This window comes from Orcinus orca, chromosome 8 (assembly GCF_937001465.1).
Source record: "Orcinus orca chromosome 8, mOrcOrc1.1, whole genome shotgun sequence".
Taxonomy (NCBI): Eukaryota; Metazoa; Chordata; class Mammalia; order Artiodactyla; family Delphinidae; genus Orcinus; species Orcinus orca.
Window position 1 is genome coordinate 60,990,472 of NC_064566.1, and position 21,182 is coordinate 61,011,653.

The window sequence follows — 21,182 nt, forward strand, 5'->3', positions numbered from 1 at the left end:
GTTTAGAGGTTACTGAAGTTTTTTCATCCTGCTCATCTTGGGCAGCTCAATCAGACACTTTGCTCTGATATAGTACCCATGACTAGTTTACTCTTTTCCTTTGTACTTATACTCATTTTGCTTTTCCTTTAAGTTATAGTATGGGGGTCTGGGTATTTTGTATTCTAATGACTTTCTGCACCTGAGGCAATAGCTGAGGGAATGAGTTGGGGGAGAGGTCAGTAGAGGCTGGAGTCAAGTGTGCCATTTTTCTTAGAACACCCAAATTCTGCTGTCTTTTGAGAATCTTGTTTAATGTCCTAAATCAAGATGCATCTAGTTGGGTAATTTCTCTAATTCAAGATGCAGCTACAGAGCCTTAATTTCCATTAGAGAAGATCAACACTGCTGCTTACTTTCTCCATGTTGGATTCTCCCAACAGCGAGTTCAACTACTCTGAAAAAGGTAAGACTACCAGCTCAGTGTCCTCTTTTCCAAGATTTAGTGGTATCAGTGAGAAAGAAGTCTCAGGATTTTGCCAATTACCAACACAGTTTCAGGAGGGGAATGGGAGTGGGGTAGCACCTGAGCCTTTCTAAACCTCTCTGCTACTGTTTCTTTCCTTCATCACAGTTTTTGAGTATATTGCATTGAGTTGTGCTTCATGCCTTCTTTCATCACTGTTAGCATACTTTTGTTGTTGTTCCTGATTTTCCTTATGTTTATTTTGTGAGTTATTGAAGGAGAGAATTCCTATAAGCAGATAAGATTAATCTGCTCTCATAACCTGGAAACCAGTTCTTTAGTAGCATATAGTCTGCTTGGTGGAAAACTTTGCCTATAAGCATTATTTTTATCTTCATCTTTCTATTGGTTCAGTATTTAGTCTTTCCTTATAACTGTGGGATTCATTTCATATCTATGTGTGCTGGGCCACATGCATCCCTGCCAAATCCTGTTTCTAAGAATTCCATCTGTTTACCTTCAGGTCATCTGTAATCGACACAAATGAGGAAAGGGTGGCTAATATGAGGAACGGTTGAATTACTATTAAGAATGATATCGGGACTTCCCTGGTGGCACAGTGGTTAGGAATCTGTCTGCCAATGCAGGGTACATGGGTTCGAGCCCTGGTCCGGGAAGATTCCACATGCCATGGAGCAACTAGGCCCGTGCGCCACAACTACTGAGACTGCGCTCTACAGCCTGCGAGCCACAACTACTGAGCCCATGTGCCACAACTACTGAAGCCTGTGCGCCTAGAAGCCCATGCTCCACAAGAAGAGAAGCCACCACAATGAGAAGCCCGTGCACCTCAATGAAGAGTAACCCCCCCTTGCCGCAACTAGAGAAAGCCTGCGTGCAGCAACAAAGATCCAACACAGCCAAAAATAAATTAAAAAAAGAAAAATAAAAAAAAACACAATGTGAATGTTCTTAATAAAAAAAAAAAGAATGATATCAATAGCTCTGGATGTTAAGCTCAGTTTAACAATATTATATTTAACAGAGATAAATATCAATTTATAAATTTACATTAAAAGTCAGTTATTCTAAAATAGAGTGTAATATATCTGATAGCCAGTGATTCATATGAAGTATTTAACTGTCTATAATCTTGATATGAACCAACAAAAAGAGTCTTAAAAGCAACGTTAACACAATTTTATATTACATTAAATAATCAGAGTATGGAGTTCACATAAAGAACTCTATTCACCATGGTCTGCACTTACAAGCATATCAATGGATCTCTCTACGTAACTCTGTGTATTGTTATTTGGGTAGGATATTGCCAAACTTGAAAAAATTAATAGTATGGAAACAGTAAAATAAAGGGTCTGAAAATCACACTGTATCCAGAATGGTTAATAAACTGGGATTCCTTAGTCTAAAGGAGAGAGGCCTAAAAGGAGAATTGACAGTAGCCTACAAATGTATGAAGGGCTCTTCTATGAAGAGTTGTCATCATAGCTGGAAAGGGCAGAAATAAAACTGATGGACAATTTCAAAAAACTCCAACTTTCAGCTCAATTATAGGGAAAAAAATCCAATGATTGAGGCAGTCTCCCAAGTGAATAGCTATCACCAGTGCTAAAAAGCTATTTCTTCCCAGAGCATTAAAGTAGAAGTTGAAGTCTTGGTCAAGACTTCCTCACAAAAGCCTATATATATAAGTATCAGATGGTATTTGTTATTATCTATGTATATGTACATTTCACACACTAGGCTGGGACCACTGTCTCCCTCAAGGGCACACTGGGTCTCTATCTCCAACTTTTAGTCCCACAGTCAGGAGGTAGTCAATTAATATTTTACTAAACACATGAGTGAATGTGTGTATTTTGAGAGATTAGAATATTTGATAAATAGGAGTGCTTGGACATCAAAATTATCATGATTTTTAAAAACTGGTACCACAGTTTATTCAAATGAAGTGATCTGTGAAGGCTAAATTTTCCCATATGATTCAACTACTCATGAATATTCAATGAATATTTTAGGTTCCTGGGAAGCAACTGTTGAACTCTTTCTTCCTAAGACTAATGTGCTAGACTGAACAAACTATGTATGTCTTCATTCAGGACTGTAAGGCACTGACTCGCCTAGAAAAATGTGCCTCGTTTGTTTCCTTTGTTATTTTTACTCTTCCCTCTTCGTAACTGCTCTCTTTTTATTTATTTATTATTATTATTTAACATCTTTATTGGAGTATAATTGCTTTACAATGGTGTGTCAGTTTCTGCTGTATAACAAAGTGAATCAGCTATACATATACATACATCCCCATATCTCCTCCCTCTTGCGTCTCCCTCCCACCCTCCCTATCCCACCCCTCTAGGTGGTCACAAAGCACCGAACTGATCTCCCTGTGCTATGTGGCTGCTTCCCACTAGCTATCTATTGTACATTTGGTAGTGTATATATGTCCATGCCACTCTCTCACTTCATCCCAGCTTACCCTTCCCCCTCCCCCAATGTCCTCAAGTCCATTCTCTACATCTGCATCTTTATTCCTGTCCTGCCCCTAGGTTCATCAGAACCTTTTATTTTTTTTTTTAGATTCCATACATATGTGTTAGCATACGGTATTTGTTTTCCTCTTTCTGACTTACTTCACTCTGTATGACAGTCTCCAGGTCCATCCACCTCACTACAAATAACTCAATTTTGTTTCTTTTTGTGGCTGAGTAATATTCCATTGTATATATGTGCCACATCTTCTTTATCCATTCATCTGTTGATGGACACTTAGGTTGCTTCCATGTCCTGGCTATTGCAAATAGAGCTGCAATGAACATTGTGGTACATGACTCTTTTTGAATTATGGTTTTCTCAGGGTATATGGCCAGTAGTGGGATTGCTGGGTCATATGGTAGTTCTATTTTTAGTTTTTTAAGGAACCTCCATACTGTTCTCCATAGTGGCTGTATCAATTTACATTCCCACCAACAGTGCAAGAGGGTTCCCTTTTCTCCACACCCTCTCCAGCATTTATTGTTTAAAGATTTTTTTGATGATGGCCATTCTGACTGGTATGAGCTGATACCTCATTGTAGTTTTGATTTGCATTTCTCTAATAATTAGTGATGTTGAGCATCCTTTCATGTGTTTGTTGGCAATCTGTATATCTTCTTTGGAGAAACGTCTATTTAGGTCTTCTGCCCATTTTTGGATTGGGTTGTTTGTTTTTTTGATATTGAGCTGCTTGTAAATTTTGGAGATTAATCCTTTGTCAGTTGCTTCATTTGCAAATATTTTCTCCCATTCTGAGCATTGTCTTTTCATTTGCTCTCTGTTTAGCGTTGACTGAAAATTCTCAACCTTTCCTAATATCATCTTTATTATGAAAATTTCCTACTTACAGTGGATTTTTGGTGGGATCTCATAATTGGCTAGCCCATAGCATGTTTAAAAATTCCTAAGTTGGCTTTCTCTATGGGTATTAAAAGCGGAGATTTTTTTTTTTTTAATCTTTCCTATTAACTTTTCTGTAAGGGATGATGTGTCTATCTCGCTGCAATTGAATTACGCTCAGAGACAAAGTCCATGTAGTAGTACAAGACTTCTGATTGACAGGTAATGGCATTCAGAGTCATGGTCCATGAGTAAAAAAATACTGCAATCTTTAGTTTTATTGGATCTCAATGTTCCAGAGAAGAAGAAGAATTTAATGTACACTGGTTGATGAGCTTGGGAACCAAAATGGATTTAGTTAGGGGACCGTGATGAATTTAGCATGAAGTCAGTGCCAGCTAGCAGAAAAGGACTGCATTATTTCAGTCTAGGTGAATGACAGTTTTCTAGGAAGGTACTTGAGAGAAAAGCCAAAAATCTTTATTTATTGTCACTCCTTTGATTTAGCACTTAGAATGCCTGGTTTAATAAATGTTTTTGAAATAAAATATTTCTTGAGTGAATGGAGGATTATTTTCTGCACATATTTGCTTCTTAAAAATATAAACAAGGAAGGAGAACACTTTAAAATTATTGGGCACTGAGATGTACCAGGTATCTCATTAAATGCTCACAATAACCAAGGCTACTTAATATGCCCATTTAACAGTTAGGGTTAAAACACTTAGATGCTGTCCATATCCTAAAATCTTTTCATGGAATTGCTTTGTTGCTGATCCTAAATTGGAAAGATTTATAGTCATAGTATTTACCACAGCAACACATTTACTTTTAAAACTTTTAAAAATAGTATACATACAAATGCATCTACATACAAAACAGAAACAGTCTCACAGACATAGAAAACAAATTTATGGTTTCCAAAGGGGAGGCGGAAGGGGGATAAATTAGGAGTATGGGATAAACAGATATCATAAAATAGACAAGCAACAAAGATTTACTGTAGAGCCCTGGGAATTATATTCAATATTGTGTAATAACCTATAATGGAATATAATCAGAAAAAAGTAACTGAATCACTTTGCTGTATACCTGAATCTAACAAAATATTATAAGTCAAGTATACTTTAATAAAAAAAATTGAAAAAAATGCTATACAAGTAAGTATTTACCTGAGCAAATATTCACAGCTAGGTAAACAGTGTTTTCTATGTGAATTATAAAACTTTTGAATGTCAATAAACCAAACTACATCTAGTACAAGGCATTTTTTTATATCTGAAGTTTTCATGGTAAAAAATAATTTTGACTTTCAAAAAGCCATTGATCATAAATTCTGTTAAAATTCCTGAACTAGCTTTAACCAAAAAAGAAGAAAAGAAACAATGGCCAAGTGTTAACCTCAAAGGGCAAATGAGAGGTGGGGCATCATTCCTTAATTTCCAAAATGATTTAGTAAATATAATTAGTTGTTTTTACACTCCTATGATGTTATAATGTACAGAACGGTGGGGACGATAGTAGAAATATTTGTAGTTTGTTTCTTCATGAATAAAGCACTTGCTACAAGGCTCAGGAGAGAGGTTTTTTTTTTTACGGATGTCATTACAAAGACGGACTAAATATCAGCTTAGAGAAAGAGCCTCCCAACCCACAAGTACATATCATTTATCCAGAAATGATCAGAAACTAACCATGTACATATTAAAGAAATTCTACAGAAAGTGCCTAGGAACAAGGTGAACTCATCAAATATGTTGTCCTTTGTCCAATTATTAAAAAAAAAAGTATTTGTTCTTTGGGAGATCAGAGAGTGGTGATTTAGTCACAATTTATTTCCAAGAAGACTATTTCCCTGGCTTAACACGTAGTTAGGCATTTTCTTTTAGACTCTGAATATTATATTTCAGTTAAACGTTGCACTACACATGCACTCAAGCATATCCCTGTTTCCTCCAAGAGAACAATTTGGGTAATTCAAAAGGACTGAAAGGAAAATGTAGTATTTTGAGATCTCATGCCAAACAGCTGAATTGCTATTTGTGCTTATTAAGAATCATTGGGACTTCCCTGGTGGCACAGTGGTTAAGAATCCGCCTGCTGATGCAGGGCACACGGGTTCAATCCCTGGTCCAGGAGGATCCCACATGCTGCAGAGCAACTGGGCCCGTGCGCCACAACAACTGAGCCCGTGAGCCACAACCACTGAAGCCCGCGCGCCTAGAGCCTGTGCTCCGCAATGAGAGAAGCCACCGCAATGAGACGGCCATGCACTGCAAGGAAGAGTAGTCCCCACTTGCGGCAACTAGAGAAAGCCCCGCGCACAGCAGTGACGACCCAATGCAGCCAAAAATAAATAAATAAATAAAAAATAAAACTCCCTCTGGTTTAAAAAAGAAAAGAAAAAGTGTCAAACCATTATTCAGAAAGGCCCTTCACCACAAAGAGGTCTACCTACCACGTAGAACTCAGAGCCTGGGACAGGGGACTGAATAAAGAGTAAACAGTGCCTTGCATTCAGAGACACATTTATATGTGCATTGAAAAATGAATATACATTATAATTTACCCCATGGCAAGAAAGGGGAAACGTATGGTGTCCCTTGATGCAGTAAATGGTTGGATGCCAGCAATCAAAATCACTGCATAACTGTTGTGTTCAGTTTTTACCCAGTGGTCTGGTGATCCATTTGGGTATGAAGAGCTGAATTCTGGACAACTGAAAACTTTGCTAACTTAAACATTCCCAAGTTATCATGGTCAGGTGGTAGTTGTACAACCTGTTATAGAATGCCGTCAGCAAAATTATCCATGGACAGATGGGATAAAAAGAAGAATTTCAGTGCAGGCAGTCTCTGTACTATGCTGTAAGGATGGTACACTCAATTTTCAATTAAAATCTTAGCTCATTCAAATGTTGATCGAGCACTTGTTATATACTCAATACCTGTAGCTCTAGGTCTATATACCAAAAATCAAGTTGTGAAATGGTTAATTTACCAAATGACCATCTCTGAAAACTGCCAGTTGAGTTTCTCATATCAACTCTGAGAAAGTTTACTCTGGCCACGTTAGTGTCAGAGAGAAAAAAGACCAGAACAGATGGAAGAAGAAGGACAGATGAGAGAAAAGAGTTGAGTATGCAGATATCGAGACAAGTCGTAAACTTCATTCCAGTTAGATATTTGAGAAATTGTCTGTAATATCAGAGGCATGCTAAGTTGACATTTAACCAGGCTGGACAATAAATCTGTTATGTAGGCTATTAAGAAAAAATAAAATAAAAATCCTCAATAATCTAGAAGTTGGTTTTTGACTACTTGGCCTGTTAAGCAAAGTGCTAGATGCTTCAAATACTGTTTATCCCAATCTTTTGAATGGATAGTTTCTGTAAGGGGTCCATGCAAGGGTTTGCCTCATAAGGAACTCCTCTTGGCAGTAAAATCATTCAGCTTCCATCTTGGCCCTTGCTTTTTCCTCCTGCCATACTGATGAGTATGAGCTGATGAGTGATGAGCATGATCTGTCTTGGACTCTACTCCATCTCTCCACCCCAATTCCTCCCACTTGCGACACAGAGTTTGGTTGCAGACTAAACCTAGGGCTTGTACTTCCCTTTTAAGTGTTCATTAAATGCTTCAAATTTAGCACAGGCCAGGGTAGAGATCATAAACTCAGTGTCTTAAGTGTTAGACTTTGCAGCTTGTTTATCTCTTTAATTTGGGCTGTTGATATCTATCTTTTCTATGTGCTAAGGTTACTTGGATGGTCCGGTAACAAGAAAATGAACAGAAGAGGAAGAAATGAAGTATTTTAGAAGCTCTTAGAAGTGAAAGGCTGCTTCTGATTGGATTGATTAGTAATAGCTTTGTGGAGGAGATAGAATTGAACTGGCCTGACTCTTGGGGATGGATATGATGCCAAAAGGTAGTGATCACAGTGGTAAGGAAACGCATTCCAAAGGTGGGAACAGGACAAAAGCTTAGAGGCAGGAAAGTATGGCATGTGTTTAAGAAATTGTGCATAGTCCAGCTTACCTGGATAAGAAGACAGATGAATGAGAGAAGAGAGAAGAAAAGGCTGAAATCAAATTTTGTTGCTGCAGAGGGAGATCATAGAGGGTGTGAAATACAGTAACAAGAAATCTAGATTTTTACCTAGCGCCAGGGAAGAACCACTAGAGACTTTTGAGCAGGGCAGAACAATTAACAGAGCTGCGATTTTTGGAAGATTGATCTAGAAGTGTGTGGGAATGGAAGGGAGGGATTGGCAATGGATTCTATTACAGTAGATCAGACAAGACATAATGAAGATATGAACACCATAGTAATGGCGGTGGAGATTTTAAAGAGAAGACTAGTTATGTTGGAGGTAGTTTCCAAAGGACATGATGCCTGATTTAATAAAGGTGGCAAAGAAGAAAGAAGAATCAAAAGAACAGGACTTTTGAACTTTTTAATCTGGATGAGTGGGACAATCTTTAACATAAATGGAGAGGACAGAAGGAAGAGCAGATTGTACTGGTGGAGGACAGGCGGTGGACGCTGACCCTGAGGAGACATCATGAGGTCAGTTTTCAACATGCTTGGAGATACTTCTGCACATGGAGGCTACTGAAATCTATGCCCAAACTAGGAAAACTAAGGAAAAATACAAACAGACATATATGCACATTTTCATAAAACATAGATTCATATATCACATAACTCAGACCTGTTAGAAACAAATTTATATAGAGCTAGAGAGAACAACACAGCTGAACATATTATATATGTGCACATACAGATGCCAGCACTAATATATTAAAAATATATGTGTGTGTGTATATACATGCCGAAATCTGAGTCAATGCATGAAAATATATATTGGCTTCATCTGAAATTGCTTAATAGTAAAAACTTTTAATTAACTTTCGAGTCTTTAATCCAAGAAATATGAATACTTACTAAAGGACTAGATTGTGTAAAATACTATGGGAAGCACTTTAAAGCACCAGAATGAGTATGTGCTTTGCTGCTTTTCTTTCTTCAACTTTTAGTCAATTATGATAATAAAAAGAGTAAAAATAATTAAATACGTATTGAGAATTTACAATTATTATCCTGAAAATAACCTTATGAATTAGATACTCAAATTACATCTATTTTGCAGACAAGGAAGGTGAGGCACAAAGAGGTTAAGACACTTACTCTAGTTTTCATACCTACTTAGAGAGACGTACAGGAACTTCATCACTACATATGTGGCTTCTCTAGTGGTTGAATTATACACATTATAAATGGCCATTAGTATAGTGACTTTTACGGTCAGTGTGTTTTATAGTTATTTTTACTTCTTGTGCAAAGCTGAGAGCATTCTTCACTGCATTTGCAGTTCGCACTGTTACAGACTTTTATAACTGAAAAAATGTATATAACTATGAAGAAATTAAAACTGAAGATGTTTAAAAACATTTTCAAAAATAATGTAGAATTGGTGAAATGTTTTGCTAGACAAAATTTATCACTCTTTGAGTTTTTATTAAAAAGTAAGGTGGTTAGGGCTTCCCTGGTGGCGCAGTGGTTGAGGGTCCACCTGCCGACGCAGGGGACATGGGTTCGTGCCCCGGTCTGGGAAGATCCCACATGCCGCGGAGCGGCTGGGCCCGTGAGCCATGGCCGCTGAGCCTGCGTGTCCGGAGCCTGTGCTCCACAACGGGAGAGGCCCGCGTACCGCAAACATAAATAAATAAATATTTATTTAAATAAAATATTTAAATAAAATACCTTTGGATTTAACAATGTTATGGCCTTAATATTTCCGTTCTAGAACCTGGCCTTCAACTAGCTATATTATCTGTAAGCAGCAAGAACATCTTAGAAGGCATATCATTTCTTATATAGGTTTAGGCTTCTTTGGCTTAGGCCACAGAAACCAACAGTCCACAAGTGTTTACTTATCTAGTTCCTGAGAAATTATGACTTAAAGTGTCCTTGGGAAAGTCACTAGAAAGACTTTTATTATAAACCTATTTCCTGGGAAACCACATGCACACTTCAGATTCTCTTCCTCGCATATTTCTGGTTGTTTGGCAAGTCTAAATGGATTTGCCTAATCACAACTTCCTATACATGATTAGCCATTTTTTTCTCAACTGACTGCCTGCACACAGACACCCCAGCTGCTTGCAATGACCAAATCTGTAACTGTGAGGTTAGGGAAATTTTTATATATTGTTAAGAAGAGACATTTTAAATCAGTAGTGCATATTACCCAAATATCCCTTACTGAAACACATGGCTATAAACCATTAGCCAGATGATTCTAATTGAATATTGGGAAGGCTAGTACTGCTATACAGACAAATCACATACATCAAAGATCATCTCAGAATTCGTGATTTGTACGATAGGTGGAATAAACATAAGGGTGTAAATTGGAAAACTGTAAATTTAATTCTACCACAAATGATTTTTTTCAAGGAATCCCTTAACATTGCATCTATATAACAAAAAGGAATAACACTGTTTACCTTCTGTCCCATGTAAAAACAAATAAAAACCAAAAATAATCCCCAAACAAAAATGGCCTGGGGCATTAAGAATGTCTATCAAATAGATCTACTAAATGTTTATAACTGTTCAAAATAGCTAAAGTAGCCATATTCATGATTTTTATATTAAAGACTATTGGTAAAAGTGAGAAAGTCAATCATTCAGGTATTTCCCCAACTCCAGATATTTGATAAAAAATGGGAAAAATTCAGAGTATTAACAGGGTTTTCAGACAGATGTTTTCCAGTTCTGCCTCCTTTTCAGAATCTGCACAGTCTTCTCAACATGTCCAGTAGAGTCCCCATACGGGTTCCTCCACAGCCTTCCCCATCTCACAAATGGCACCCCAATCCATTAGATTGCTCTATTAGAAGGACCAATTAGAGTATGTCCAAGGGCCTCAACCTTGGACATACCCCACATCTAGATTACCAATAAGTGGCATCACTTACATCTTCACCATCCATTTTTCTCTACCTTCTCCAAGTGTCCCCTAACTGATCTCTGTTCCCACTCTTGCCCCCTTCAATGCATTTTCTTTACAGCAGCTGAGTGATCTTCTAAAAACAACAGATTTGACCATATCACATGCTGAACATGTTTCAAGAACTTCCCATTGCATTTGAAATAACATAACAAATCTGTAAATACAGTCAACGAAGCTGTACATGATCTGGCCCCTGCTCACCTTGACAATATCATTTCGTGTCATTCACTATCTTGTCATTAAACTTCAATCACAACTGACTTCTTTCAGTTCCTGGAAGGTACGAAGATCTTTCCTACACTGGGGCCTTCATACTCACATGCTTTTTACTTCTGTCTGGATACTCTCCTCCACCCTTTGTCCAGCTAACTTCTAATTTTATTTGTATTTCAAAGTTTAGCTTAAGTGGCACTTCCTCAGGGAAGTCTTCTTTGACCCACTATTTAATTCGTGCCTCCTTAATCATTTATGCTCATTGATAGCATGTTTCCCAATTTAGATTATAGGTGTTTTCTACATCAGACCATAATCTTCTTGAGCGAGAATTCTCTCTGTTTTCTTTGTGAATCCTCATTGTCTGGGTCTGTGTCAAGTCCACAATAAATACTTCATAAATATTTGCTGAATCACTGAAGAACTAAATTAATGACCACATTCAGTTAGCTCTGTATTATATACTCATAATTGAGGCTAGTTAGCCCAGTTGGCGAGAGTGTTGATATTTACTATTGAGAATGCCCACATGCTCAGTGAAGGGAAGATAAGGGTCTGAAAGCACATATTAAATTTTAAATTCTCTGGAGCATTTTGGATCTCCTGATTAAGATGAATCACATCTTCCTCTTTGTTCAATTGGAATCATGGCTCAAGTTCAACCACAGAGCTAATTTCATTCTGTCTAGCATTAAAGTGAGTTGGCTTTATGTCTCTCTCTCCCATTAGAACTTTCTGATTCTCCCATTAGAAGCACATCTGATTCATCTTCATTGTCTCCACTGCATAACAGTTTCCATGGCATGAGTTAAACATTGACAGAAATTTAAAAAAAATATATCATCATTCAAAAATAAAGAATAAAGGTGCCAAGGGAGGTTAAGACTGCAAGGTATCAACAGATTTAGTGTAGAATCCAATTTACTCTGATTCATCACATCCTGCGTTCAAGGCACAGGGAAAGGCATCAAGGATTTAAACAATGACTAAAACAGTTTCTTTCTCTGTAAATCAATAAGCTCTATATAGAGAAACAAATCCCCATCAGTGATCTTTGTATGGTGACAGTACAAAAAAGTATGACTGATTCAACATAAACCCAACAGGACCAACAGGCCCACAGCCCTCTACAGGAATTTGGCAGGAGCCTGCTTTCAGGGATGTAAAATTAGCTCTACCAGTTTCCTGGTTCGCCTTTCCCCGGTAGAAAAAGCCCATCACCCATCAGCTCGGTGCTTTGTGACCACCTAGAAGGGTGGTATAGGGAGGGTGGGAGGAAGGGAGACCGCAAGAGGGAAGAGATATGGGAACATATGTGTATGTATAACTGACTCACTTTGTTATAAAGCAGAAACTAACACACCATTGTAAAGCAATTATACTCCAATAAAGATGTTAATAAATAAATAAATAAATAAACAAACCAAAAGAAAAGCCCGTCACCCATATGCTGCATACTTTCATTGGGTTATTGTCTGGGTATTCCTGGTCGATTAATGCTCACCGGTCCCCACGTCTCACTCTCTTTGTCCCAGGGAAATTCCTGCCCCACTCCTGGCTCCAAGGAGAATATAGTTCAGACAGAAGTAAACCAGCTAGGGCCCTAATACCAAAGATAGAGATCCCCAAAAAATGTGTTCCTGATAAAATTAAGGAGGTTTGGCTATCAATTCCCTAGAACCTTTAAGTGCTCTGCTGAGCAGCTGGAGGTCATCGAGTGACTCAGCACTCATGACCTCCTAATGGATGGTAATGCTTTGCTGAGTGCTTTCAACTAGTACGTGCCTTAAGGCTGTGCTGAATAATTGCTGTTAATTGAATTGTAGAAATATCTACGTTATTTATATATAGTATATCTTTTTAATCAAAGTAGTGGGATGCTCATTTGGTTTAACTTTAAAGCACATGGCAAATATGATTTTAGTACATGTGTAGGATAGAAGGTCTTTTCTTTCATATCACCAGACATTGTGGTATGGAAATGCTTTACTTCTTTTCTTTCCGCCTACCTGCCCCAGAATTAATTATGTGATTTTAATGCATTTGAATTTAACTCACGAGGGATCCTTGATAACTTTATTAGATTACCAAACAACTGTAGCAGAGGCTCAAAGTATATGGAGCAAACTACAAATAACATGTATATACTATATAGTTAATACTTGTTGTCAATTTGTGCCAGCCATTATTCTAATCACCTTATGTATATTGACTCGTCTGATCCTCACAAGATTTCTAGGGGCAAGTGCTATTATTACCTGCATTTTGTAGATAAGAAAATTAAGGCTCAGAGAGGTTAAGCAATTTGCCCAAGGTCAAACAGCTAGTGAGCTGCAGAGCTAGGATTCCAACTTAGGCACTTTGGCTCTGGAGTCTGCACTCAACCAGAAAGCTTTTCTGCTCACCACTTGCCAGCTATTAGTTAAATGTTTAATTCTCATAAGCCCAATGGGATGCTACCATTATGATCCCCATTTAATAAGGGGGTTGGTCTAACCAACGTCACTCTGCTTGTAAGTGGCTGAACCAGGCTTTTAAACTCAGTCCCGCCTGAGTCTTGGGTCTGAGATCTTAAATACCACCCACCACTACCTTGCAGAGAAGGTGGTGTGCTTATTTGTAAATCACATATAGTATTAGAGATTACATAGATTTTAAGGGAAAGAGAAATAATTTACTAAAAGAGTATAGTGACTCTGTATTCAAAATCTTTTAAAATATTTAAAATACTCAAGCCAATTATTTGATTTTTCTAAAACATTTGAAATACTGTTAATATTAACTGTCATCATTCTGAAGAGCAGAGCTCAAAGGACTATTCTTAAAAATTAATATAATGATTCATCTTACTGTTTATGTGATTCCCCAGGGTAACTGCAATTACCTCAAGAGATTTGTGAACATTTCAGAAAAATAAATTTTAACTTATTTTGACTCTTGCAAGTATAAAATGCTATGTAGTACTTGAATACAACAGATAAGAGTATTATAAAATCAAAACGAATCACAAGTGTCATAAAAATATAATAATTGTTATTTCAGGATAGGCTATTTCAATTATTATTTTTCACATTACTAATTTTACTAAAGGAGGGAGGTTACCATTTACATTTGAAAAGTTAGAAAAGTATTAACATGCCGGCTAAGTCATGATGATCCGGTAAGATTAAAAATTTATAGAAAAATGTAGATGGCTGTTGTTGTTATTGTTTATAAGAAAATTTCCTCAGAAATCTATCCTTTCCTTCTCTAAGTTCATATTTACAGTAGTGGTTTCTTTTACTCTACATAAAAACCTACCATTATCATAGGATTTCAAAACTCATGGTAAGCGCTGACTATCAGACAATAAAAGAACGGACTACATAGATGGGTTATGGCATAATCTTAGCCAAATAGGTTGTCACTGGTGTTCTATTGTGAGTTATTTATGTGTCTATTACCTTTAGGCCCTTTGAACAGCTTGATTTCCACAACAGTCTCCAAAATGGGTCGTCTTCTACGCACGTACAGCCGAACGATAGACCCTGCTTCTTTGAGCGCTTCCACTGCTTTACTGTGGGAAACCTCTGACACATCCACCTCGTTCACCCGTAAGATACAATCATTGACCCTGAAAGAAAGGAAAAGAGGCAAAGGTCAGGAGTGGCTAAGAGAATTTCTGAAAGAATCGTATGAGTATCTAACCTTAAGATGTGGGGAGGCAAAAGGTATAGGCAATTTAAAAATATTTATACTTGGAAGAAATACTTCAAATGAAGGAAATCGAGAAAACCTTGAACTCCTCAGCCTTCACAGTTTTCCCAACATTGACCACCCTACTGGTCAGGTCCCATACTGAACTCCAGTCCACTCTGACTGGGACTGCATCACATAGGGGGCAGTTAGAAGGACACATATTTTAAGGTCTCTGTCAGTCACATCAGCATTTTGATTGGTTTTAATTGCCTTGACTGAGGGTTACAATTTGAGTGGTTCTCAGAACTTACTCCCACAGACTATATAGACATAGCAAATGTAACTTTATAAATTAGTTTTTCTTGAATTTTTAATTTACTAGCTATAAAAGTAATATATAATCATTTTAGAAAATCTGAAAAATATAACACGCGAAAGAAAAAAATATATACATGATTCAATCATCTGAAATAATGTTAGCTTTCTGGCAAATTATCTTCCAGTGTTTTTTTTTTCCCCTCAAATTCATTTCACGATATTATAGGGATTAAAGTCCAGATCTCACAAAATTCAAATAAAATCTCAATCCTTGCCCTAGGTACTTTCTTTAAAAGCTAAGAATTATGACACGGCCTACATTAGACTTTTCCTTTTTGCCTTTTTTTTCATGGGAAGGAACAAGCTGACTTTTCCATTAAGCTTTCTAGATACTTTATAGTTCATAGTGGCCATGAACTGTAAATCTCTTTTATATTCACAATAATAATTAGTGAGAATATGAATAATGGTTAAGGGTGTCAGACTTGACATGAGAAGGAGTTCTTCCCCTCACTCCACAGATCCATTCTCGTGTTCCCCATCCCAGTTCGCTGTGTTGCTCGGAGTAAGAAATAAGGGGCTACCCCTGCTTCACCCCTCCTCCCACCACCCATTCGGCTCCACCTGCAAAGTATATCTACAGTCCATCCAGGTTCCTCATCTCCAGTGCTACCCCGTTGGCTGAAGTCAACATCATCTCTCACCTGAACTACTTCCACAGCCTCCTACCTAGTCTCTCCGATCCTCTCTTGTCACCTTCCAACTCATTCTCCACAGTGCCCAGGATAAAGTGGACATGGTTGGTTGCTTAACCCCCTTCCATTCCATTCCCCACTCCCTTCTTCCAAACAGTGCCTGATTTTGTTCAGGTGATCTATTCTTCAGCAAATTTTTGTTAAATGAACGAAAGAGCAAGTCTAAGTTCAATTATTGGGCCCTTTATTTCCTAAGTTTGTAAACATTGATAATTTTTTTAACTTCTCTAAGCCTCCACAGTCTCATCTATAAAATAGATATAATAGTAATGCCTACGATAAAGACTTTGGGGAAGATTAAATGTGGTAATGTACATATAAGTCCTTAGCACAGACCCCAGTATGTAATAATCACCTAATAAATGGTTGTTATCGGTAGCAGTGCACAATTTGTTGATTTGCAATGTTCTTAACTATTGGATTCCTTCCATAGTCTTGTGGAATAGGATCTATTACCCATATTACACAGATAAGAGTTGTTCCAAGTGGTTAAGTTCTTTGTCTAAAGCTGTCAGCAATTTGATTAGAGATTGGATATGATCCTAGGTCTTATTTCAAAATTTGTTCTTTCCTCTTAGGACACATACATCTAATGTGATGAATAGTTTCATGTATGTTGTGCGCATCAATTTAAAATTATAACACGGTAGTGGAAAAATATAAAAAGTATGGGAAGAATTTTCCTATCTTTTTTGTTCATAACTTTTCTATACGTATTTGCGGAACTGAGTGATAGGAACTCTTGGCTCAATGAGAACCCTGATTAGCTTCAAATTCTTGAGCTAGAACAATTTCACTTACTAAGATTCAGTGGTGTCATTTCATCATAACAGATGCTATGGCTTTAATAGGTTTATACAGACATTTCCTCTCTGACTGACTAAAAAAAAATCATGGAAAACTACCAATTAAAATAGTTTTGAGAATGTAGGCATCACGGGTGCCAGCCGCCCTGCAGCAGCTGGTCCTTTGAGAGTGGGTAATTTTGTCATCTCATGATAATGCAAAAACATAATGTTTACCATCACCCTATGCTCAGCATACTAATCATATATTAAAACACTGCTTTCCATAGAAGGGAGTGGCTGACATTAAAGAGAAAATTCTGGATGCTCTATCTATTCAAACTCTACTAAATTTTTTCCTTTTGTATACACTGGAATCCTTAATTGTCAAATGCTGGGGTGAGGAAATCACAGCCTAAATCAGATGTTTTTTTCTGGACATGTGGACAAAGTAGGCAGCTTTAGTGCACTAAAAAAACCCCACCGGACTAGCAGTCAGGAGGTTTGGATTTGAGTCCCAGCTGTGTATCAGCTGTGCGACCATGGTCGAGTCACTTCATCTTTTTGAACTTCAGTTTCCCATGAAAAGAGAGTAAGCATGCCTAGAGTTAATGACAGGAGTAACCAGACAGATAAATATATGGAGGTATGCGTAAACTGTAACGTACCGTATATGAGAGAGTTGCAGCTATTGATAGGTGAATCAAAGATGCTGTGCTCAGAATTTGTTGAAAGGTAAATAGGATGGAAATCGAAATTTTTAAAGGGTCTACTATGTGCCAGATATCATTTTAGTGACTTCATTTATTTGCTCGTGTTTAAATCAAACCATTTATAAAACACAGATTCTTATTTTACAGACAATGAAATTTTACTGACAAGGTCACCGTGTTGGTGAGGGCAGCAACACGATTCCAATCTAGTTTTGTCCTTTCGTGGAGCCTATGCCGATACAAAGGTACTCAGAGTTGATTGTTTAAAAAAAAAAAAAAAGGAATGTGAGGGGAGAAGTTTATATTCAAATTCTTAAAACAGGAAAGAAAGGATTATCAAGCCAAACTAGGGAACTCAACTTTCCTTCCTCCCAATCACTTGAAATAGCATTTGGCGAGAGGGTCATGGCTGTTTAGAATTAATTTGCTTTCTCTACCAGTAGATAATCTCCATGAGTAAAGGCAGCACTGGAATTCATTCTGAAACATATAAATATACCACTAGCTTCAAACTCAAATAACACTGTTTCAGTGAAAAGTGAAGTCTTTATCGTATTTCTGAGACATGGTATTAGAAAGCCATTTACATACAAACTTTCTCCCTACTGTACCCACATAATTAAGTTGATGGTTTCACTCTTTCAGGGCTTGCTGTTTTGGATATAAGTCTACAATATCCTTTTTGTGGACCAGTATTGTCCATGAAATTAAAAGGTTAATTTTAATCTTCCTAGTCTCAGTTCCTTTGGACATTCTGGTACATTTCCTTGCAGAAAATATCTTTGAAACAAAAAGTACATTTCATCACTAACATGTCCACAGAATCACATCTAAAATTTGCACTAAGCAGGGAATTCCCTGGCTGTCCAGTGGTTAGGACTCAGCGTGTTCACTGCTGAAGGCACAGGTTCAACACCTGGTCAGGGAATTAAGATTCTGCAAGCCGTGTGATGCGGCCAAAAGAAAAAATTTGCACTAAACAAATATTCTGGAATATGATATAGTATCACTGAAAAGTCAACTAATACTTAAAAATTATTTGTTCTACTCTGAAGATATCTAAAATAACATGTAATGTCTACTCTCATTCATAGGTATTAAAGTATGTTCTATTGTAAAACAAGATTTGTGATTTTATACATTTGTAAGGATGTTAATTCATTAAAAATAATCACTAAATGCTTGTATTAATTTTTTTTAAAAAACCTGTTTATTATGTATTAAAAAATAGTGGGAAGAAAGATAAAGTTTCAGCTCTGGTTCTTTGTGGATGTGGAGATTATGGATTTCCTTTTTTTCCTTTTGCAAAATATTTATTGAGTATAAATAAATGTCCTATACATTAAATATCAAGAAATATTCATTATTGATTACAAGTCCGCTGTAACACTTAAGGAACCACAGAATCAAAATAGCCACCCATGATACAGTAGTGATAATTCCATTCCAGTATCGGACACAGTAATGATTTACTCACAAGACACAACAAAACTCACCAAAAAAGGCCATCACTTTAACCAACCTATAATACCACAAGAGAAAATGGTTTTGAATCATAATATGGACAGTCCCACTAATCTCGTCTTTGTCATCAATTTATCAGGTCAATTTGAGATTGTGGAGATATGCTGTCATAGAACTTAAAAATTCCCATTTCCTTGGTTTTATTTCAAAATTACTATTAAGGAATGAAGCTATACATACCCAATGATAATTTTAAGTAAGTTAGTCTTTGATAAAAGAAAAGGAATAAAAATTTAGTATGAAGAAAGTTTCCTTCAAGCAATGAATCTCTTAACGGAAAAAAAATGAAAGCAATGTAATTAACTTTTCTTCCACAGAAAGGAAAGAAACCTAAATCTGTTATGGCAAACTTGGAAAGATAAATATTTCCTAGTCCCAGAATATGTGTTTATTTTACATGATGTGCTTGAATGATGCAAGTCTATGAAGCAGGGATCTGTGGCAATCCAAATTCACCCACCAGGACTCCATCCTTATTCTTTGTGTCAGTGGGAACACCTTCTGGAATTGCAGGGCAGCTGCTGCTTCATCCAAATAAGAACTGTCTTTATCAGCCAGAAGCTCATCGCCCAGTGCATCCAACTCTGCTTCTAGGTCATCTTCATCTAATTCTGGGGTGCCGTAACTACGACTCAGTGCTTCTTGGATTTCATTTGCATCTTCCATCATATCCTCTAGCTGGTCTTGTACATCCTCAGTCTGGTCAATTTTTACTTGCTTGTATGCTTTCTTCATTTCCTTTACACCCAGTTTCATAGCATCAACCGTGGTCTTGGTGTCCTTCAATGACTGGATGATGTAATTGGCTTGTTCCATGTTAAATGACTGTTGGGCAAGACTGTCCTGCTCATACCTTTCCAGGACCCTCTCTCATCGTCTTGATCTGATCCTTATACTTCACTAGTTCAGCATCCAGACGAGAAATCTTCTTGTCAATGGATTCTGCCCTGCTGTCCTCCGTGCCAATGCAGGCAGTCAGTCAAGCTGGGCGGCGGAGCCTTGGGTTTCGCTTTCCCAAAGAATCGGTTCATCTTGGGTGGCCACGAAGAAAACCAAAACGTTTGAGCAAAACCAGAAACGGAAGCAGAGTCACCTCCGCCTCCGACTTGACTTCCGGCCCTCCACGCACAAGTGCAATGTGCCTATTCGGATGTTTTAAAAAGCATACTTCTATATTTGTTTCTTCCAAAAGTTCTATAATGGACATACATCATCGCAGAGAACCTAAGAGCATGGGCCTGGGAGCCTTGGCCACACCTAGACACGACTGGGATCTTGTCCCAGCTCTAGAACTCAGGAGCTGTGTGACTTTGGGCAAGTCCTTTGACATCTCAAAGCTTCAGCTTTTGCATGTGAAAATAGGGATAATAAGATTGCTGTACAGATTAAATAATATATGTGAAATATTTAGCACAGTGCCTGAAAAATGGCAAGCTATTATAGTCATGAAAAAAACAAGAACAATTTTGCATGAGAAAGGATGTGAAAAGACTATAGTGGAGGGGAAAAAAATTCTAAAGGGACAGAAAGGAAGAGAGGGCTACCATCAGGTACTGAAAGTATTTTTGAAATTTTATATGGAGAAGAGAGAAAGAGATGCATGCAATGAATGGGACTTGGGGGAAGAAAAATGTAAAAATAAGGCTTTTAAGTAAATCTTGTTTTGTGGAGTATAGCTTTATTCCCCTTTCATCTTCCCTCTCCCCTACCATCAAGAAAATAGTCAGTTCTAATATAAACTATAGCTTTATGGTAGCCGTAGAGAAAGCTTCTAAAGATCAGCACACTTGGCAGAATTCCCACCAGCTCGTGACTACTCTGTCCTTGCCCCGCTCCACACCTCTAAACACATCCAGCCACTCAGACTGCTCAAGGCTTGATTCAAAAGGAGGCTTTAGGTCACAGGTCTGAAGCTTAATTTTGAAACTTAATGGTTATTAAGATGGGGTGGGTTGGTGTCTTGATTGGCTTGTTCTTTATTGTCTCCACTCAGTCCTACTCTCTTTGGTCAAATAGATGAATTAATTACAGACCAAAGGGCCACATCATGGAGAAAGCTGATCAATGTTTAATGTGCTGGATGAAATGCAATACTACATTATCAAATGGAAAACACTGGCTGGGAATTACACTGTCTGTGCTTAAAGAGATCAATGATTTATAACAATCAGAATCTGTTTAAAAAGAATAATTGCATAGATTTTATGTGAACTATAAGGATACCAGAAAGGCTCTCAAGGTTAAGGTTGCAAAAATGCCTTACTTTTCTTTTATTCTTAGAGTCACTAAAGGTAGGTTAAGAACAAATAATAGACACTCAAAAGTTTATTTAAGAAAA

At 37.4% G+C, this 21,182-nt stretch overlaps 1 protein-coding gene, 1 long non-coding RNA gene and 1 pseudogene across 25 annotated transcripts in view; 1 reads left to right on the top strand and 2 right to left on the bottom strand.

Moving 5' to 3' along the window:
* DLG2 (discs large MAGUK scaffold protein 2) overlaps positions 1–21,182 on the bottom strand; it is a 2,044,900-nt gene that overhangs the window by 576,713 nt on the left and 1,447,005 nt on the right. For all 24 annotated transcript variants that reach the window (XM_049713435.1, XM_049713436.1, XM_033431831.2 and 21 more), the window contains one exon: positions 14,515–14,684. In XM_049713435.1, coding sequence (XP_049569392.1) covers positions 14,515–14,684 — 170 coding nt within the window. The remainder of the gene's footprint in view (positions 1–14,514; positions 14,685–21,182) is intronic.
* LOC125965184 (uncharacterized) overlaps positions 1–21,182 on the top strand; it is a 1,042,439-nt gene that overhangs the window by 339,427 nt on the left and 681,830 nt on the right. The window lies entirely within an intron of this gene.
* On the bottom strand, positions 18,607–19,890 carry LOC105748101 (charged multivesicular body protein 5-like; annotated as a pseudogene).